Genomic DNA, 23,015 nt, shown 5'->3' with positions numbered 1-23,015 from the left:
GAATTCCATTTCCCAGCATCCTTTTTCTGTCGTCTGCAAGTTGTACCCTTATGTTCTATTGGATAAAAGTTTGCTATAACCCCGCCTTTTTTCTTCCCACACTCTCCTCCTCTTCCGCTCCACCGGAGTCATGTTATCTCTCTCTCTCTCTCTACTCATGGTTTTTTATTTTTTCTACTTCAAGTTATTATTAATAAAATTCTTATAAAATATCATACTTGGAGTATTGGATTTAATTTGTAATCTTACAGGAATCCATGTCCCCAAGATCCATTTAAGAGCTCTGTGAAGTCAAACAATTTTCATAATAATGCTATGATGTTATAACTTTTAAATACAGTAAATATCAATAGATATAACCCATGTAAATAAAACTTCTTTGAGGAAGGCCTCAATAATTATTGAGAATATAAAGAAGTTCTAAGACCAAAAAGTTTGCTGCTCTATCTACACTATCTCCCTTGGTAATTTCATCAGCTTTCATGAGTTCAATTATATTTGCTATACTACATGATTCCTAAATCTATATATCTAGCCCAAGTCTATGTCTTGAGGTCTAAGCTTATATCAACAACTCTTTATTCAACTCTTTGAACAAGTTAATCCCAAGGCATAACAAACTAAGGATGCCTAAAATAATTCATTATCTTTTCCTTCAAACACATTCCTCTTCCAAACTTATCTGTTAATGTTCAAGGATACCACCATCCAGCCAGTCACCCTACTTCAAAAGCTTGGTATTCTCTCCTCATTACCACTAATACTACATATTCAATCAATTGCCAAATATTGTTTCTATCTGTCATATCTCTTATAGTTGTCTAGTTTCTTATCCTTCCATAGCTACCATACTAGTTTAAGTCCTCATCCCTTCTAATATAGACTACTGAAACAACCTACTATTTTATCTCCCTGAATCAAATCTCTCTCCATTCTAGTTCATCCTCCATAAAGTGGTCAATGATTTTTTCTTAAAGCACAGAGAGCCCTGACTATGGTATCATCACCATTCTCTTCCAGACTCAATAAATTCCCAGGGTTCTCAATTACTTACAGAATGAAATATAAGCTCCTTTGTTTAACATTTAAAAATCTCATCACAACAGGTTCCTTCTGAGTCTTCTTCCTCTCTATTCTCCTCTATGGACTCTACTATCCAACTATGCTGGCCTCCTTGCTGTTCCTAAGACACTATGCTCCATTCACATACTAGCTGGCCTCCATTCTTAAGTGCTTTCCCTCCTTACCTCTGAATCTGAAAATCCCTGGTTTCCTTCCAGACTCAGTCAAATGTTACCTCCTCCACCATCCAGCATCAGGAGATCCCTCTCCTATACAACCTCCCAAGTATTAATGCTTTTCTTTCTAGCATTACCTTACAACAATTTGGGGGTCTTGTATATCTCTAATCACATACATGGTTTATACATATATTACTATATATGTTAGTATATAAGCTTCTTGGGGGCAAAGGTTTTTCCTTATTTTTAAAAAATCCTTAAATTTAAGAGAATTAAATACTTACTGTGCGTATGCCTGGCACACAGCAAATAGATCTTTTTTTTTTTAAACCTTTATCTTCTACCTTGAATTTATACTAATAATCAGTTCCAAAGCAGAACAGTAAGGGCTAGGCAATTATAGTTAAGTGACTTGCCCAGGGTCACATAGCTAGGAAGTATCTGAGGCCATATTTGAACCCAGGACCTCCTTTCTCCAGGTCTGACACCATATCCACAAACCCACCAGCTGCCCCACACAGTAAATAGTTAATAGATGTTTGTTGACTGGTTTCTCTTAAGATTTTCTAAAATATTTCTTTTCATACACACCTGAAATTCTGATTTTGTGATTTCATTACTATCCACAATGGGTTCCTTTAAATATTTGGCAAATTTTTATTTTATCTGATCACTTACCTCTGGGATATTGGAGACAATTTCAAATGTGACTCCACAGCCAGGAATGGAACTTCGATGAGACATCTTTTTTAGGAGACTTTGAGCAAAACCCTAGATGAAAATAAAATGGAAGGACATGTTTTCCCTACCTGACAAAATTATGGTTATATTCCTTAATCATATATTGTAAAGAATGGATTCACATTAAATAAAAATCACTCTATTCCTTTTATTTTCCCTGAAGGAACCAGTCGATTATTTCTTCTATTTTATATTTGGGACTATCATGTTTAACGGACACTATATGAAACAAAAGGAGAAGTCCTGCTTCTAACTAACTATGAGACATGAGACAACTAGTTCAAAGTTGCTTCCAAGGTGAGAAATTCTGCTGTGGCAAAACAACCTCCTAAGCAAGACTGAAACAAGGGCTTGTAATCTTACGCTTTTTTTCCCTTTCTGTCTCCGGCTCCCCAGCACGATGGACATCTTATGCCATGAATATTGACAAGATCAGTCATTAAATTCTTTACCAAAGCAGGATCAGTATGAAAAATGATTTACGAGTGCATGGTCATTGTTTATGCTGACTGTGCTCTTTGCACAGTTAAGAATTGAACAGTTGAATTAATGCATAGATGACTCATTTGAAAATATTGCTAGGAACACACATCCTAAAGAGGTTAAAGGGATCAGAGATGGATATAGAATATAGTTAAAATAAATAATTCTAAAAATGAGATAAAAATAGTCATATAAAGATAAAAATGAAAGCATATTTAACACTGATGACAGGGGAGATGGCATGGGGGAGGGGAGAATGGAGAGAAGGAAGAGAAAAAATAGACATGAAATGACCCCACTGGAGCAACATTTCTAAGAGAAATATGAAACTGTCAGGCTTAATAATACACCAGGACATAAACCGACTGACCAAAACCTCTCTCCTTCCTCAGTTAATTACATTTTTGAAAAAAAATATCAGTTTCTCTAGATACAAAGATCCCTTTTCGAGCCTTTATTTTCTAAACAGGATCAGTGGTAGTTAATCGACTACTGATAAACACAAATAGCTATAGCTTTTTCCATTCTATTAAAAAACTACCACTATCTTTGTTTCTTTTATTGTCTACTTAAAATGGCATCCAGGGGGCCTATATGCACCAGCCTCACAAAGAAGGGCTCATTTTGCTCCACCATTAACATTCATTCTATTTCCAGAAATGGGAAAGAGTGCCCAAAGCATCTCTGAGTAAAAAGAACTATAGGGAAAATACAGGAATTCCTGTATAGCCTCCTATCCAAAAGGCATACCAGCTTGGTACCTCCACAACAGTCTATTTCACAACCAGATTCTGGGAATGATATTGCCAGGGGTGGGTGGGGGTGGGAGCTGGATCAGAGGGATTAGTCCCTGGCACCTTGGACCTCTAGGATCAAAAGGGAAACTGGCTCTTTCTAAAGCAGTCTTACATGGCTTCAGAAGGACAGAGAGACAGGGCAGGAGAATGGGTGGCACAACATGTACATCTATAACTAACCTTGTGACCTGGATTTTATTGATGCTGGATTGCAATGCTAAAGAGCAGAGATTTTAATAGCATTATAGCCACCTTCATTTCAAAGATTAATATCAGTGTGACATTTAGAACTAAAGATTAATTTTTAGGGGTGGAGATTATATCTGATGGTCTGTCAGCCATGACTATGCTCTTTTAAATGAATTTTATTATTATTTTTAATCTGTCTGAGGTTTAGTTTCCTTTTCTTCTTTGAAAACCTAAAAAAAAAATGAAGCAGAAGTGTAAAAGCTCTAATATCAATTAGAAAAGTAGCTCTCTCTCAAGCCAGGTACAAGAAGAGTTTTAAATGCATAACCAGATCTTCTCCAACAGAAATAATAATGGGAAAGGAAGAAGCATAATAACAGAGTAGAAATTAGTTACCCTTTAGTGGGTCTTTTAGCTTGGGGCACCTAGGACAAAATAAAGGTCTCTGGCTTTCCTCTCACACAAGCTCTATGACACAAAAAAAGAGATTCACCTCTCCTGTGAGTTGGCCAGAAGACTAGAGCCAGTATGATCTGTGAGTATTGAGCAAAAAGGCAGGATAACAGGGTGGTAGATCAGCTTACTAGGTCACTGGTCTTCTCTAGAGAAGAATCCAGGGGATTTATTCCATATATCTTGTCCTATAGCTATTCATTTGATTCAAGTCACATCTCCACCTGGAGTTAAAGACTCACCTGGCGGCCATGAACACTGACACAAATGCGTTTACGTAGCACGAGCTGCATTTCAGCAGGATGGCTGAGCTGGACTGTCACTCTTACGATCAGAAATACTCTTTCATCTGCTGTGGCTCCTTTGCTGAGCTGAGGACAGTTATGCACTGCAGAGTCCCACGAGGCTTCTGCTCTTGCCTAGAGAGAACAAAGAGAAAAAAATGTTTTTCCTGTTCTGAATGAAAAAATACACATAAAATCTCTGAGGGAGATCCATTCATCCTGGGAGACAACAATATGTAAGCATGTCTCTCTGCCTAAGAGTAACCTTTTCCTTAAAATATATACCTCCTCTTCCAACATGCAGTGTGGCAGGTGAGATGGAGGGGAGGGGATGGCTGGGTAGGTTTAGGGGTTAGGAGGTAGATACAGTAGTTTAGGTTGGGAAAGGGGCATAAGTCTACTCCTGTAAGATCACACTAAAAATCAACAAAATTCAAGATGGTTTATTTACATTGTGGGCTAGACAAGAGAATCTGATGCAGGAGATGCTAATAGGGCCTATGTGTAGAAGCTTATGAATCTCTACCTCCAATAATTACCCTAGACTCACTATTAAACCTGTGAGAACTAAAGTAAACTAGCTGCTGAAAATGGTGGATTAGAGTTTTAAACAGAATTTAATAAACCAGCAACAATTTCATCTTTTCTCCCAATCTACCTTTCACCATAGAGGTTATTCATTTCATGACAAGTAAATAACAATTATGTGGAAAAGTGAAAGGCTAGTACTATTCTCATTTTCACTAAATTTTTACTCCAGCTTCATTTCTTTCAGGTCCAGAACATTTACTTTTCAGTTTGAGTAGTAGAGACTAAAAAATATCAGAAAAAGAGGAGACAGGGGAAAGAAAGTGGAAGGTATGTCACACACACACACACACACACACACACACACACACACACACACACACACACACACACAGGAAAAAGAAGAAGGAAAAGATGGCCTGAACTACAGGTAAAAATTGTATCTGAACACAATGCCCCATCATTTGAAGAAAACTAACTAAAGCCCACTATCCTAGACAGTTCTCATTTGAAGGAGTATTTTAGTTTACTCTCAGGAACTAGATTACTCAGTCACAATAAAGGACAAAAAATTTCAAGAAGGTGCCAGGAAAGCAAGTTGCTGAGTAGGAGGCAGCTGATGTGAACAATACAGTAAGCTGGGTTTGAATTTGCTGCCTCTGAATCACATCCACTCTGTACATACGACTTGGTCCTTTAACTTATTCCTGATATACACACTGAATTTCCTATCACACCAAGAGGACTGAGGGGAAATTTAAAACTCTAGTAATAGTCATTACTGACAATCATCATTATGGATTAGATTTTTGTACTGTATAGAAAAATAAACTTGGCTTACTGGAACTACTGTGATTTAAAAACCCAACCAGTCCAACAGAGGAAGTGATAGGGAGACAGATACACAGAACCACTTCTACATGATTTGTACCTAAATTATCTGTATAGTTAACTATCCATGTGCCCTAAAAGCTCTTCCTCAGGGCACCATGGCAAAGTACAGACTAGGACTTGGAGTCAGGAAGATGTTGATGTGGATCCCACCTGTTATGCCAATTAGCTGTGCTTGAGGACAAATCTCTTACATTCCCACGGTCTCAGCCTTATTAACTCTAAAATGAGGATAGTCGTGCTTATGCAACCTAACTTAAGAAGGTAGTTGTTATGACAATACAATTTTAGACTGTACCTAGAGCACTCTGTAAAAAGCATTTTTAATTTTTTTATTTAATTCTTATTATTTATTTATTTATTTGTTTGTTTGATTATTATTAAGTCACCTATCTGGGTCCCCTACCCAAGCCTGGGACAGCAGCTAGGAATCCTACCAGGGTCCTCCTCAAGGAGTTTACTAATACCACCACCTGCCATGGCAGTGACTACTGCGCTGAAGTTCCAACCCAGCTAAGCCCAAGAGAAACAAGAAGAAATTCTTCCCTCACAATGGTGTGCTTCCTGGGGCAGGTTTTCTTTTCACTCAGCTTACAGTTACACACTGAATCCCTACCCCTAACATCAGATATGAGAATACAGCCTGGGAAGTCGAGCTTCGTGTTTCCTATGTCAGGGATCTTGTCTCCCACTTAGATTGGGGTCTGTATGGGTGAATAGTTTGCTCTCCTAATTCCCACGGGAGCAGGCTCATGTCCCTGACCAGGTTGAGTAGATCATTTGATGATTTCAATCACTGACACTCACTCCCCCTTCACTGGTGCAGAAAATCAAGAGTTGACTAAATTTAATTTGGTGGTCAGGCTCTATTCTTCCTACAGTTTCTAAAGAAGAGCTTTCAATCATACATTCTGAGAGCACTGGCATATGTTTATCTAGCTGGTTCCCTTAAGAGCCTTAAGGAAAGGTTAATGAAATTAAACTACTCCTTATTTGACCTTCCTGTGCTTTCTTTACCTCTCCTTCATGATGTTTTACAATCTGCAGTTCAAAAAACTCCTCCTCTTCTTCTCCAGTAAGAGTAGCATCCCATCCTGCAGGTTCTGGGTCATCAAGATTATCCTGTGAGCTGAAATCATCAGCTGAAAGGACGAACCACCAATAAATATAGAATTCAAAAGGTTAATGCTTGTTTCAGCTAAAAATCAGTACAATTAATCTATGTTCATCTACTTTGATTTTCCTTTATTCCTTGCTCTAAAATCCTGTATTTCAAATATGGTAAAGGATCTCAAGAGATTATCTAATCCAGTCTCCTGGAGCCTTTAAATAGGCAAACTATTATTCCCTTTTCAAAGATTAAACAGACAACTGAGACCCACAGAGGTCATTATCCTAATCATTATCACTGTCCTTAACTATTGCAGTTGAGTTCTGAATTTGAGGAAATATATTGAGGGAACTGTGATGGGAAGGGAGTAACACCTTGTTTGATAGTTTAGTCCTACACAAAGTATATAGATTGAATCTCTAGAGCCAGAGGAAAGTCATAGACTACTCTAAATAAGGAGAAAAGTATCAGGATTCTCTATAGCCTGTATTCACTTTGAATTGCCTTGTGGGGCCTATAAGTACAACTATCTATGACTCCCCAAGACAAGGTGAAAGAGTTCTGCTCATCTTGAAGGCTTTCTGAACTAAAATGGGTATCAAATGGGTATCACTGGCCCTATCTCCCTCTTTGTTTTCTTCCTTTGGAGGGCCTTATTACTTCCCACCCTTGGATAGAATCACTTAGTCTAAGAACCAAGCCAAATTCAACCTCAGAAGCCTTGGAGGATACTAAATTCCCATGGCAAACCTGGAAAGGCAAACCTTTCTCAAGTTAAGTCAAACTTAGATGCTGCTAACTGCCTTTCCTTCTACTTTAGGGGTGGTATATGGTGCTTAAATTGCTTTATCATGTTGATTTTTAGCTCTGGGGAAAAAAACACCAAGCAAAACCATACCGTTCTGATCTGCATAGCTAAAAATAAAGTAAAACTTCCTTCCCAAATGTGGTTGTGGTTGGTGGTGGTGGTGTGTGTGTGTGTGTGCTATTGTTGTTGGGGTGTGTGTGTGTGCTATTGTTGGTGGTGTGTGTGTGTGTGTATGTCTGTGTGTGTGTGCGCGCGCGCTAGGCTAGGGGGAAGTAGCTACTTTACAGTATTTACTACTTTACAGTTTTAGAATTCTCAGAAGTTTCTTTCTGATTTTTTACTTTCCACAAATAATAATAGGCAAAATTGTTTTTACTTTGGGCAAGAACTGTGCATTTCAAACTGGAAATTATAGTTCTTAGTAAACAGTATAACTCCTCACGGGAATAATGTGAAGACTAATTAGTTAAAGCTCATAGAGCAGTGTGAAAAGAAAAAGTGCTATGTAAATGCAGATGGTTAGTAGCCCTTTTGAAGTGAGAAGACAAATACAGAAACCTATTTCAAATATCTATTCTAAAGTGTTAAACAGAAAAAATTTCAAGATTGTAACCCACATCACACCATCAGCTGACAAGGGAGCAGGGTGCACATCACTGGGAGTTATAGCAGATGGAAATATGAGAAGAGGGCAAAGGGGAACCAACAGAAGGTTTTTTCTATGCTAACAACCATATTATTGTTTATAAAAAAGATCTTCCTTTCTTGAGCATAAGGATACTTGCTATTTATGATTGCTTCTATCTTAATGATTACTGTATTGTATAATTGTATGTTTTGGTGGGTAAATAACTATGAAATGCAACAACATTTAGTGGAAGTGGTCAGGAGAGTCCTTAGTTTGAACACTGCCACTGACCACTGCTAGTTCTGTGACTATTTAGAACCTCTCTGAACCTCAGTTTCACATGTGCAAAATAATAATATACCATAGTAATAACAGTATCCACTTAGAGTTGTAAGGATCAAATGAGACAACAAATATTATGTTTTTGTAAATCATAAAGCCATTGTTAGTAGTGGTACTACTTGAACATTTCCCATGAAAAAGACCCTTAAAAACATCAAACTTACCACTCAAGTCTAGAAATATAACAGGAATATGAGTTTCCATACCAAGCACTGGAGTCCTAGGACATAAGGGAAGGTGGCATTTAAAACGAAGCAGACTTACTGAGCAGCATGTCCTTCAGGACACAGACCTAGCAAACAATCAGTGCTACTTGCAGGTCAGGTCAGAGGTAAGTAACCTTGGATACTGGCTTTTACTATAATTTAGTGTTACTGATGCTACAAGAATCTCAGGGGAACTATTTCTTCCTATTTGCATATGTAATTTTCATATTCTCTGAGAGGACTGGCTCTTATAAGAAACATGTGTCTTCTTATAAGAGCCCTTTCCTTTGCTCATTCTTTTATACAAATTCAGAGATTTCCATGGTTTAATTTACTGTTTTTACCATTTCTAAAAAGACATTGAACATCTGCTGACTCAGCAGCTTGGGCTTTCCCCAAACCAAAAGCTCCTAGAGACATAATTCTATTATGACCAAGCCGGCTTTTAAGTGAATGAACCCAGTAATTAACATATTAACTAATTTTTTTAAAGCTAAGTGCAGTGGTACTAAATATTGATTCACATTCTCAGAAGGTCTTAATTACACTGGTCAATAATAGTATTATTTAATAAAAACATTTTTAGGTTATAGTTTACTTGACCTATGACAATCTTTCACAGCCCCAGAATTTAAAACAACTTTTCCACCATATACTTGTTGTGTGACTCTACCACCAGAGGAAGCAGTGGCAGAAATCCAATATGAATAAAGACAGAATATTTAATGTTCAGGATTTCAAGGGACACACTCTTATGTTCTTACCATTCAGCTGGAGCCCCAGGGATACCACTGCCAGCAGATGGGACCATGACGGCATTTCTTTCTTCAGTTAAAGTCAACCTCATTTCTAGAAGTTGAGCTTCCCTGTCAGCATCATCTTCTGTTTTATCTGGAACATTAGAAGAAAATATTAAAAAACGGCAATATCACAGGCCGCTTTAATTCAAAATACAGTCTGCTGCAATATAGGCCTCAGCACAAACCACCTCCTTCATACGTAAGCCACCCTTCACCATACTGGCAGTTAGGATAGATACAAGAGGCTTAAATAGACCCTCACAGAGAGGACTTCTTCATTTCATGGAAAGCTTCCAAGTTGGAGAAATTATACAAGAAAGATAAGTATTATCATTACGACATTTTTCTGGAGTTGCATTAGGAGAAAATCTGCTTTTGAACCAATGTACTCCTTATCAGAAAGGTGAAAGCTTTATTTTTTTTTAGGCCTTAATGAAGAAAAATGAGCAATTTGATAATAGGTTGAGTGTTTCCATTGTGAGAAAATATAGAACAAATAAAACAAGGACAGCCCTTATTTGTTACAACTCACTTAATTTGTCTGTCTTTGATTTGAAGAGCAATTAGTAGGAATAATAACCTACACAGAAGAAAATATCCCTAATTGTGCTTTCTTACCAGGCTTACTGACAAGCTTTTGTAGTTGTTGATCCAAGTATTCTTGACGTTTGGTTAATGTGTTCAGCCATTTTCGCCGTAGTCTTTCCAAATCTCTGTCCTAAAAAACAAGGTAAGTCAGAGTGAGTAAGATTCCAAGAAAATTTTCTAAGTGAAGCTAGTTCATTTTCCCTTGTGGCAAAATACACAGAAAACGTGATCCCTTATAGAATGTTCTAGTCCTTATGTCCATCAGTGAGTCACAGCACATTATAGCTAAAAGGGGATATCTCATGCCAGTGTTTCATATACAGGTAAGGGAGGCTCAGAGTCAAACACAGAGTTTTGGCCAGAGAAACTAGAACCCTCATTTCCTCATTCCAACTCCTGAGTTTTTTCTCTCTACCACATAACTGCTCTGATCCTAGTCCAAACCTATTTTTAGGTCATACCAAAGCAAGATTTGTTCCTATGGTGTATCCTTTAGGACTAAGGTCTCTAAACAACTTAAGAGATGGGATTTCAAGCTTTTTATAATCTTCAAAATCTTTAAATAACTCTTGTCCTTAATGCCATTCCAAAATACCTTTTACCAAATCAATTCATGACTTTGGATAATTTTCTTAAAAACCACCACAAACTCTGTACCTTGCTAAGTTGTGAATCATGAGAGGTACTGAAGTTGAAATTAAATGCTCACTTTTCAAAGATTTTGTAGAAAGGATGACTGCCTTGAATTCGAGACTGAATTTGGCCACACTGAATGTCTCTTACAGCCCTAATAATTTCCATTCTAGGAATGTATCACTGGCTTTAGCCATGTTGTTCTACATACATAACACAATAAATCACTATTTGAGTTGAATGAGAATAGTCTACCCAAAACAGACAAATTACTACTTAAATATAGCCAAGTCTTGACCAATTTTGGGGGTAAAAGATACCAATACAAAACATAGTTAGACAATTTTAGAAATTCTAAATAATTACTTTATTTCAAATGTAATTTCATTTTTCAGTATTGGGATCTCTGTGAAAGGCTAAAGAATTATATTCATCTAAGGTACATATAACTGGGTAAAGAATATTTGTTAATCTCGGAAATAATTAAATTTATAAATATTATTTATAAAATCTCATATCAGACAATTTTCATGTCAGTGGAATTCACAGTAACTATTATACTAAAAATACACTTTTTCTGTGAAATAATTTAAATTTTTAGTACAGTGCCTGACACATAACAGGCACCTGATGAATGCTTGCTGACTCATCTTCCCCATTCTAAATCAGGTTGATTTTATGAAGTTTTTAAAAAAACAAAACCTCTTACCTTTCATCTTAGAATAGGTACTATATATTGGTTCTAAGGAGGAAGAACAGTAAGGGCTAGGCAATGACTTGTCCAGGGTTACACAGCTAAGAAGTGTCTGAGGCCAGATTTGAACCAGGACCTCCCATCTCTAGGCCTGATTCTCTATCTATGAGCCACCAAGTTATCAACCCCTCCATTTTAAAATTTTCTAATACCATTTAGAAAATAAAAACAAATCCTTCTTTCATCCACATCATTTTATTGGTGCTTTTATTTCAATAAGTTAGGGAAGTTCCAAATGTCACTGATTTACAAATTTGATTATTTCTATGATTAGCAAAAATCTTAAATGAATTTAAATGAATTATTCATTTATTCAACAAACAGAGGACATCTATTATGGGCAATACACTCTAATTCTCAGGCTGTACTTACCACTGCTAGAGCTAATGTTAGTAGAGTAGCAACAATAATTTATAGAGTGCTTTAAAATGGATATGGCCTTTGCTCATAAGCAAATGGGGAAGGTAGTAGAAGTATATTTCAGTTTTAAAGATGAAGAAACAGAGACTCAGAGATATCATATAGCATGACTAGGATTCCCAAGGGAAGTAAGTGTACCAGGATACAGGCCCAGGTCTCCTGATGCTAGCATCCTCTTGGCTTGACCAAGCTACTTCCATCAATAAGAGCTATCTCTGCTATCAAAGATACTATAGGGAAACAACAGTCTTTTTCATGAAAAGGAAAAGGAAACTTTCTAGCACATCAGATTTTTTCAGAGGAAATTATTGTAAGAAACTAGTGTTAAATATTAGAGATAATGTAGATTTTTTACATTTCCTAGTGCATTTGGTATCTAGAAGTGAAAAGTCAGAGAGAAATCAGGATGAGTTGACCTGGTAACTAGTTAGGTAGCATTAGAAAACAGTCCAATAAATGCTCAAGCAAAGAAGGGAAGGAAGAAATAAAATTCTTTCTTTACAAAAGGGAATTTGACAAGGGACTTATTTGGGGGGAAAGAAGAAGGAAGGAAGTCATAGAATGATGGAAGAATATGATGGCACAAAGACAGAAGTTCCCCTGTCTAGCAGTTCAAGGTTTAAAAAGTCCTGGCTAGTCCTTCCTTGCTATGAGAGAAAGAGAGAAAATAAAATATAAGCACTGAACTAAAAAAACATATATAGCTTTTAATCTCCTCCCCCATTACATTAAAAGAATTAAACCAAGTTTACTTTTGGAGCCATTTAAAAAGTACAAATAATATGACTTTAAGTGCTTCCTGCTCACAATGATCAACCATGATTCCAGAGGACTAGTGAAGCATGCTACCCACATCCTGGTAGAGAGGTGGTGGAATAAATATTGCTTAATGGGACACACATTTTTGGACATGGCCAATACGTTTTGCTTGACTATGCATATCTGTTACATGGGTTTCCCCCTCAGCCCCTTTGTAGAGGCTGAAGAAGGAGAGAAAATAAATGCTTCTTAAGTGAAAAAAATTAATTAGAAACAATTAAAAAAAAAACAAGTATATTCTCCATTCCCATCCTATCTGCTGAGGCCTAAGACATCTTTAATAGGATTAAAAAGCTGCTAAGTCCAAAAAGAGATAAAATACCAAAAATATAAATGCATCTTGAATTAACTTATTATTCAGTCCAACAAGTCCAAATGTTCATAGTTATCTTCATATAGCATCTAATACTGAATAATTGAGTATTTAATAATAAATTTTGATAATGAAAATGGTGAGTAAAAAGTTTACCTGGTAGCTATCCATGTCATCTTCTTCTTCCTGAAAAAAATGAAATAAAAAATTCAATAACTGAAATTTGCCTTACCTATAAAAGAATGGCCTTATTATTTATGGCTTAAGATGGACCATGAAGATTAAAAAGCCGACTTATTTAATAAGGTATGGAAAAGATGAGTATCTTAGTTTATACTCCTCTTAAAACATGTGCTGCCAAGTTGGTTTTGAAAACCTATCTTTTAGCTGAAATGCACTTGCCAAATTCAACTAAAATGACAGAAGTTATAAAGAAAAAGGGGAGAGGGTGGAGAATGTGTTTTATGGCCATGAATTGTGAATTTATACCCAAACCATTGAGATAAAAAGGTTTTCAAAGTTTTAAAAAGGTAGAATGTCCTAAAATTAATTCCATCTTTCAAACCAGGTCTTATTTCAGACACCTCCCACCCACTCATCTGAATAGCAAGCAGGGAGAGAAGTCAACTCCCTTGGGCCTAAAGGGAACAGGAAAGGCTAAAGAGCCTGGGGACAGAAGGAAGATCCTTATGGGATCATCATAATTTGTGCTGATTCTGCATAGAGGACACCATGGTTGTAAAGTGTCCAAGTCACCACTTTCCCAACATTTTTTCATAATTGTGAAAGGAACTGTATGTAGCAGTCTCTTTTTAACCACTATAGAACCTTAGTCTGCTCTGACACAGGCTCCCTCATTCATTTTGGCATCTCAGGCAGACAGGTTACTCATTAAAGATAAGCTATTATTCAATTTCCACTTTGTCATCAAAAATTAGACTTGGGTAGACTTTGCATAGTGTTGCTCTAACATCGGGTCATCATTTTCTCTTTCCATAACTTGATTCTGAAATATTTTCAAATATTTTATCTCTTTTTAAAGTTAAGTTAACGAATTTTTCTAACTTGATGAATTTACTTTTCTTTTTGGTCCTTAAGGTCTGGGTTTTTGTTGTTGTTGTTGTTTGTTTCCTGAAGCTTTGAATTAAATGTCTGAACTTCTAACAAGAAGGAAAGGCATTCTTATCAGGCATTCTCCAGAAACTTGTATAGTATTTTCCCTGCTGAGTTTATATCCTTATCCACTAGAGGAAATTAAGTGCCTACTGACAATTAGTTTGAATAATCCAGTAGGAGGTTGATACACTGGGTTGGGGAGATCTGACAAGACTAATCACTATTAGAAACTGTAGGCATTCTGGCAGCTGAGATGTTTTAACTTTCATCTTGCCATCATTCGTGGTGGGTCCCAATAGTCTAGCAAACTGATTTCATCAAAATGCAACAAATTGAAAAGATGGTAAAGGAAAACAAGAAGATATGTTGATAGAACCATTCTCAGAAATTAAGTTTTCTAGGCTATTCTAATAACGACCTTGACTGTCATTGCTTGAATATTTTTCTAACAAGAACATTAAAACACAATGGCACTTACATGGAAAATCTCATGAGTCTTTGGGGATCGCAGAGGTCTTATTTTTACACATCCTACACCAACAGACATTATGGATTCCTCCATTAGTGGCAAAGTTCCAGACTCCTGCACAGACTTCACTTCAACTTGAATTCGCCGTGACTGCCCCTATGTCAGAAACAATTTAAAAATCAAAGATCCTAAATCATCAAAGGCTTAGTATGGAGAGACCTCTACAGGTAGAAGTTCAGAAGGCTCAACTGGTTTGGGATCACTGAACATTTTAAAAAGCAAAAACTATATCCTTTAAAAATGAGAGTGTAGCATGTACAGTCAATGAACAAAAGCAACTCACTTCAGAAACAAGTTCTTAGTATGTAGAGCTAATACTGTGAGATTTGTGTATATTTTCCAAGAAATAGGATCTTGGAAGAAAACATTCAAAATTATACTCTTCAAAATTAGTTTATAATTTTAGAAACCTCAAAATAGAAATTAGAAGAAAACATATGAATCTACAGTTTCAAGTAAGCTGGCCTCCTCCCTCTCCAACAGTTTGTTAGTTGCCTAGGGCTTTGTCTTATCATGAAAATCAAGTCAGGCACTGATTGATCCTACCAAGCTTGATTTGGACAGATGGGACACAGATGACTCTTGATTTAATATTTATCCGTGCATATTATATCAAATTCTCTGCTAAAAAAAACTCTAAGAAAATAAGATTTGATAATAGCCTCAAATAGTTTAGTTCATATTCAAAGAGCTCTAATGGTAGTGTGTTGTTGGAATTTGGAAAGAGGGATGAGGGGGGAGAGCAAAGTTTTGATAAACAAAAAAAAATCTGACTTACTACAAGAAATTAAATTCCATTTTAAATTAAAAATTTCAGGCAATGCGAGTTTTCTTCCCTACATTGCATATAAAATTACAGATTTCAGACCCAAATACATGAATTCAACTTAAAAGCTCAATTCCCAAATGAGGCAAAATTGCATTTATCAAAACTAGAAACTGAACAATTTTCAATTTTTAAATCCTCTAAATAACATTTAAACAAAAGTTCAAATTAGTTACTAAATGTTCTGAATGAGATGTGAATTTCATTAAACTGCCTAGCTCTAGACTAAATTTCTAGATCTAAACTTTTCTGTTTGGTTTTTAAAGCCCTTTATGACCTTGCCCCAACTTCTCTTTCTGGTTTTACTGGACATCACTTCCCCACTCTGCACACTGAAATGGCCTCTGCATACTCACAAACAATATTCCACCTCTGACCTCAGCATTTGGGATGTGATTGTGCTCTGCCCTCCTCCCCTGAGCCATGTACTCACAGTGGTCCCCTCTTCCTGCAGGGGGATCACAGTGGTTTAAGCACCACTTCTTGTTCCTCCCCCAAGGTCTAGTGTTCTCCCTGCCAAAGAAGCTTGTATGTAAATACCTTGTCATATTTGTATTTCTTCTCTTTGTATTAATTCTGTAAGGACTTAAATATGCTTTTGTCACTCTTATTAGGATGTAAGCTCCTTGGCAAGCTTAGATTATTTCATTCATTCAACTGGTCTAGTATAGCATCCAGCACACAGTATTTAATAAAATACTTTACTGAGGAAATCTTTTGAAGGTTTCATCTCTAAAATCATGTATGTTCACAGAGAGTACCAAAGTTCAAGTCTGCATCATCTCCTGGTAATTACTCTACTATACCAAGCTCATTAGAAACACCAAGGAATATGACACAAGGGTCGACACCTGCCATCTATGATGTTAAATTTAAAGGTTAGCTAGTTCTCTTAAATAAAATTCTATCCCAACTTTTGGAATAAGAACTCACTCTTTAACAAAAACTGCTAGGAAAATTGTAAAGATTATAGCAGAATCTAGGTATAAATTAATTATCTCACGTCCTATACAAAATGATATATAATTTAGATATAAAGAGTAATACCACAACTAAATTATGGGGACCCAGAATATTTACCTGGTAGATCTTTGGAGAAGTGAAAGATTTATGACCAAATAAGAGGTAAAGAATATTATAAGATACAAAATTAATAATTTGATCAAAAAGCTTTTTTTGCAAATAAAACTAATCTAACCAAGATTATAAGGGAAACAACATACTGGGGGAAAATTTTTATAACAAATGTCACTGATAAAGGTCTAATTTGTCAAATTTAAAAAGAACTAAGTCAAATTAATAAGAATACAAGCCATTCCCCAACTGACAAATGGTCAAAGGATATGAACAAGCATTTTTCAGATGAAAATATTGTAAATCAATTTTGATTAGAGAAATGCAAATTAAAACAACACTGAGGTACTACCTCACACCTTTCAGATTGGCCAATATGGCAATAAAGAAAAGTAGTAAATGTTGGAGGGGATGTGGCAAAATTGGGACCCTACTGCATTGTTGGTGGACTTGTGAACTGATCCAACCATTCTGGAAGGCAAAATTGGAGCTATACCCAAAAGGCTATAAAACTATGCATACCTTTTGATCCAGTAATACCACTAATGGATCTGTATCCCAAAGAGATAATAAAAAAGGTGAAAGGACCTATTTGTAAAAAAGGATTTCTAGCAGCTCTTTTTGTAGTGGCAAAGAATTGGAAATTGAGGAGATGTCCAATGGCTGAACAACTTGTGGTACATGTTGGTAATAGAATACTACTGTGCTACAAGAAATGACAAACAAAATGATTTCAGAAAAAGTTGGAAAGATCTGCAGAAACTGATGCAGAGTGAAATAAGCAGAATTGGGAGAACATTGTACTCAGTGTCAGCAATATTGAAAAAGTGTTATCTGTCAAAAGTTGGCTACTCTCAGCAATGCAATGATCTAGGGCAGTCCTGAAAGACTTAGGACTGGGAATGCTATCTACTTACAGATAAAGAACTGTTGAAGTTGTCTTTCACATTAGGGTATTTTTTATTTTATTTAGGGGCTTTGTTCATGTATGACTGCTCTTACAACAATGACCAATATGGGAGTGTTTTGCATGACAATAAAAAGAAAAATAAATTTAAAAATGATATTCTAATGCCCAAACTAAAGCTATTGCCTGTAATCATTTTCTGATCCAATTAATTCTATATCCATTTGCCAGTACAATCTTTTTCAAACAAAGTTTTCTTCATCCTACTCACCAGTAAAAAAGTTTACATGGGGGGCAGCTGGGTAGCTCAGGGGATTGAGAGCCAGGCCTAGAGATGGGCGGTCCTAAATTCAAACCTGGCCTCAGACACTTCCTAGCTGTGTGACCCTGAGCAAGTCACTTAACCCCCATTGCATAGCCCTTACCACTCCTTCTGCCTTAGAACCAATACCCAGTATTGGTTCCAAGACAGAAGGTAAAGGTTTAAAAAAAAAAGAAAAAAAGCTTAAATGGTTCACTGTTTTCTATTGTATCAAATTAAAATCTTTACAGATCTAGTCTAGCATTCAATGCTCTTCCAAATGGCCAACATACACCACTCCAACTCCTTCTGTTAATATCAAATACTTTCTGTTTGTTCCCCTCTACCCACACAACTGCCTGCAGCCTTGCATGTTTTATTTTTAAATATCCAAACACAATTGAAAACTTCTTTCTGAAAGGCTACCCTTCTTTGCTTACTTGTATGTTTTCACCAGTTATTTAAGAATTAAACAGAGTAAACATGAAGTTTCACTCAGAGATATCTGCCTACTATTCTATAGACTCTAAGAGCTAGAGGTGATCTATTCTAAATCTTGCCTTAATTTAAGGTACCTACATCTAATGGGTCCAGGACAAATAGCTGAAGACTCTCTTCTTGGAAATCTTTAATTCTTTAACCTTAGTTCCTTACTTAATAAAATAATGGAGTTTAACTATATTTTTTATAGTTCTAAAGTTCTGGGATTCTATAGATTCTCATAGTACACAAATTCTACCAAATGGTTCAAACACCATTTGCTTCAATTAAAGTCCATTATCTCCTATTTAGGCTTTAAAGAACACACAAAAAAACTACTCCCTCAATATTTTTCTTTGCACAAACCATTTATATTCATTGAGATGTTTTTTTCTTCCCTTTAATATTTTTTTCTAAGGTATATTCTTCACTTATTGAAACATTTTCATCTCTACTTCTCCAGACCTGCTAAATTTCTCAGTGTGGTTACCAGAACATGATAAAATGTTCTAATAAAAATCTCCCTAATGCAAATGTGTCAGAAAGCTTATTTCCTAACCTTATTTGCATATTGCTTTTAATAGCATCTCATGACTCTCTTTGCCCACAATGGCAAAAGTCTAATTATTCCCTGTTATTACATAATACTGTTTTACTCCTGTTGATATTCTGTTAATTATTTGCTCTAGGCAATTAGACTGTAATCTCCTTGAAGGCCAGGAAAATATCTTATTTCTCATGCATTTTCAGTAAATAGCATGTAACTACTCAACAAATGTAAGTAAATAGAAGTTCCTATGAATAGGAAAAAAAAGCAATATAGAAAAGAAGGACATCAACTAAAGAGAAAGAGATTAGCCAGATTTAAGCATTAGATTATAAGCTCCTTGAGAGCAGGGACTGTCTTTTGCTTCTTTTTTGTATCCTTAGTTCTTAGCACAGAGTCTCACACATAGAAGGTGCTTAATAAATCTTTACTGATTAACTGGCTTTCTTTTTCAAATTTTTCATTTAATAATATAAATCAATTAATCAATAATAAAATTAATAAAATAAAATGAGACAAAGTCTGAAAGAGATCTTTGCTTTGGCAAAGAAGGCATTATTAACATTATTCTGTTGGTCTGGTTCCAATCCTCTTACCTGCCGTAGCTGGAAAATACCTCCTGTCTGCACATCTTTTGCAGGAATCACTTCCACTGGACAGTATTCTCCATTTTCATTCTGTTCCAGAATTTGAACCCAGAATTCTACTTTTCTAGTGACTTCACTCCACCTAGTAAACATTTAAGAGCTTTAAAATCAGATATTTTACAAAATGTTTTATTTAAGCTTGTATTATAAGTTATATTATATTCTATTATATAATTATATTATAATCTAAAAGAAAAATCTATAAATATTCATATAGTAGTCATATCATAAAAAGATAATTATTTGAAACAAAATCACATAGACTTACATTTAAGCACAGAGATTTGGAATAACATTAATATTCCATAGGGCATACAATTTGGCAAAATATAACCTAGCATTTTGGAAAAAGTTGCAAAGAAGTCAATATCAATATAATGAAGAAAGTAATTTGGCATCCTGGAATCTTGAGTTTTAATCCTACCTCTGCCTGCATGTTCTTTGGGCAGTTAATGTCACAAGGAATCAATAGATTAATCTTTAAAAGCAGGAAGTTAGAGCTCCAAGGTCTTATTTGAAAGTAAATCCTAGAATTACATGATGAAAGTGTTAATAGTTGAAACTGGACACTTTTTAAGTTGCCACAAAATCTGGGTGATAACTCCCATACACTCAAGTAAAGGAAGAAGATATTTTCAGAGTTGAACTCATCTTAATTCACATTGGAAGTGGCTCCATCAGAATTAAAACGTTAGCAAAAAAGGTTCCCTGAGTTGCTAACAAATGGATGTAAAACAGTCATTTTTAAAAGGCTTAAGCTTGTGCTTTCAGTTATTTTTCAGGGAAGACAGAATAACAACCTATTTCAAAAGAGTCACTCAAAAATAAGATTAATAGCAATAAGTAACATGAAACTAAATCAACTAAATGATCTGACTAAAGTCACAAAGTCAACAAACTTGGACTCATTCTTGATTTCTCCCTCCCCCTCAACTTCTAAATGCAATCTCCTGTTTGTCCCCTTTTTTTCAGCATATACTGTCTACTCAATCAATTCATCACTGCTCCCTTAGACTAATGTAAAAGGCTCATAATCGATCTTCTTGTCTTTAGTTTTTACCTTTTCCAATCTATCTTCTATAGTCACCAAAATGATATTAATGAAACACAGATCAGACTAAGTCTGCCACAAAACAAAAAAATTTAATGATTCCCCATTGCCTCTAGGATAAAATACTAAATGTTCAGGCTGTATTGATCTTGCTCTCAAATACCTTTCTAGTCTTATTTCATATTATTTACTCCATAAGATCTCTGTCCTGATCCAACTGCCCTGTTAGCTTGTTCCTGTATAGGGCATTCCATCTATCATATCTGTCTCTTACACAAATGGTGCTCCATGTATGAAATGCATTTCCACTTCACAGAATTCCAAGCTTTCTTAGTTCACCTTTATGTGGGACTAACTTTCTTAATAATGCTGGATATTCTGTCCCACTAGAAATTCCTTTTATGGGAATGTCATAACCCCAGCAGAAAATAAATTCCTTGAGGGCAAGAAATTTTGGGTTTTTGTCTTTGTATCTTCAGTGTGTAACAGTTTTGCACAAAATGTGCTTAGTAATAATTTTTTGTGGAACTGAAAACTGAAATAAGAGAGTCAGAAACAAATCTATAGGGTAACTTCTAGTTTATACTCACAAAATCATACTTCCAAAAATGCCCAAACAAGATATGGTGCTTTCAGTACTGAATTTACTCAATGATAATGAGCTATATAGAAGCATAAATTTCTTTTGAAACCTTCTTATAATTATGAGTTCTGATCAACAATAAAATCTGACACTGATTTTCACACAAGTTGCTTAAATACATAACAGTAAGAGGTTTCCAAATAAAGATCAATTAGTTAACATTGAAGCTAACTTTAGGAGTTGCAGTGCTCTCTTAAAAGGTCTATTAATTACAAAACAATTCCCAAGAAGTTCCCCAGTCAACCTTAAACCATTAACCACTCCATCTGAAACACCTGCTCATTTAACTTTCTTGCAATTGTTCTTTAAAGCTTATTTCCTTTAGGAAGATTAAATTTCTGTGGAGGATCTTAATCATGACTAAAATGGATTAAGTTTTTCTTACTATCCTGTCCCACTACAGCATCTTAATTGCACTGTTTTAGTACTAGTACTATTTTAAATGATGGGCTACACTGATGATTCTCACTGAATGATGATCATCAGAAATAGCAATATTGGCCTTCAATGAAGAACTTAAAATAATAGGGTTTTTCTTAATGGAATCAGACATTTGAAAATCACCTATCACGGAGACTCCGTGTTTTGGCTTGGATAATTCCCAAATCCCAAAGGGCTGGATTTTTTCGAGGATCAGTCATCTTGTGGCCATATACTTCAATTGCCAAAGCCCCTTCAGAAAGATATTCGATAAAATCTTCAGAAATGTGGAAAGAAAACTCCTACAAGGAACAAAAAATACCGATTAATGAAAAAGAAGCATAATGCATTCTTCAGTACAGTGTAGAATAACAGAGAAAGACAGAATGTTTTGTCATTCTAGAAGCAAACGATCAAGAGCTATTCCCAAATGGCCTCATGGTCTTGAGACTAAGAAATATGCTAGAGGTAAGGAATGTCAGAGGTAGGGCTTGAACACTAAAACCATTATTTTATTTACTGTGCTGCTTCTCTTAGATAAAATGTAAGAGAGTAATTCTCAGACTTTTTGATCTTACCACTCACAAAAATTATTGAGAAAGGCATCACTCCAAAACCTTTTGTATATATGGGTATATCTACTGATACTTACCATACTGTAAATTAAGATATTTTAATATTATTATGAAAATAATTTTGCCCCCACCAAACTAGTCAAAGTGTCTTGGGATTCTCAGGGGTCCCTGGACCACATTTTGAGAACTGCTGGTATGATGTATTTAAAGAAGTAAGAATTTACTAATAACAATGTTTGTTAAATGTTAAAATGGGTGAATAAAAAAGTGGTGTGATTTCTCTTTTGAGGGGCCTTTTAACTGATGGTGCCAAGTTATTTCTAAGAAGTCTCTCTCTCATTAGTTTTAAAATCAAACAAGTCCAAAAAAAAAACAAAAATTACATTGCAGTGATCAAAGACCACCATGCACTGAGGCTCTTTGCTGACAGGAGAAGATGAAGTATCAACTTCAGGTACAACAATGACTGGTTCCTGCTGATCCCAGAAGGTGTATTTGCAGAACACAAAGTTGGAGAGATGTTGTGGCAAACCTGTAGCTTGAAGTATTTTGACCTGCAGGAAGAAAGAATTTTTCAAAATCAGTAAAGTCAAGGCAAAAAGCAAAGCAAGAAAATACAGAACATAAGTATTAAAAGAGCTTTCCTCTAAATATGAACTCAGACACATCCTAGTTTGTGACTCTGGGCAAGTAACTTAACTCTGATTGCCTTGTCTTTGGCTCTCTTCTGTTTCAGAATTCTGATAAAGGTTTATTTAAAAAAACAACTTTCCTCTATCCTTTTGGGAATATGGTAAAAGCAGAGAAACAGGACTCAGGAAATCTGGGTTTCCATTGATAATATCTAACTAATTAGCTGCTACTCTGCCT

At 35.7% G+C, this 23,015-nt stretch overlaps 1 protein-coding gene across 1 annotated transcript in view; it reads right to left on the bottom strand.

The window, feature by feature from the left end:
• Positions 1 to 23,015, bottom strand: part of KIF13B (kinesin family member 13B) — a 267,035-nt gene that overhangs the window by 53,837 nt on the left and 190,183 nt on the right. Inside the window, exons 22-32 of the mRNA XM_056813715.1 lie at positions 22,529 to 22,699; positions 21,715 to 21,872; positions 19,406 to 19,538; positions 14,624 to 14,770; positions 13,186 to 13,215; positions 10,121 to 10,220; positions 9,467 to 9,593; positions 8,661 to 8,716; positions 6,625 to 6,749; positions 4,147 to 4,323; positions 1,920 to 2,012 (exon numbers count right to left, since the gene is read on the bottom strand). Of these exons, the coding sequence (XP_056669693.1) occupies positions 1,920 to 2,012; positions 4,147 to 4,323; positions 6,625 to 6,749; positions 8,661 to 8,716; positions 9,467 to 9,593; positions 10,121 to 10,220; positions 13,186 to 13,215; positions 14,624 to 14,770; positions 19,406 to 19,538; positions 21,715 to 21,872; positions 22,529 to 22,699 (1,317 nt within the window). The remainder of the gene's footprint in view (positions 1 to 1,919; positions 2,013 to 4,146; positions 4,324 to 6,624; positions 6,750 to 8,660; positions 8,717 to 9,466; positions 9,594 to 10,120; positions 10,221 to 13,185; positions 13,216 to 14,623; positions 14,771 to 19,405; positions 19,539 to 21,714; positions 21,873 to 22,528; positions 22,700 to 23,015) is intronic.

Source organism: Monodelphis domestica, chromosome 1 (assembly GCF_027887165.1).
Source record: "Monodelphis domestica isolate mMonDom1 chromosome 1, mMonDom1.pri, whole genome shotgun sequence".
Lineage (NCBI taxonomy): Eukaryota > Metazoa > Chordata > Mammalia > Didelphimorphia > Didelphidae > Monodelphis > Monodelphis domestica.
This window is presented reverse-complemented; position numbering and strand designations above follow the sequence as displayed.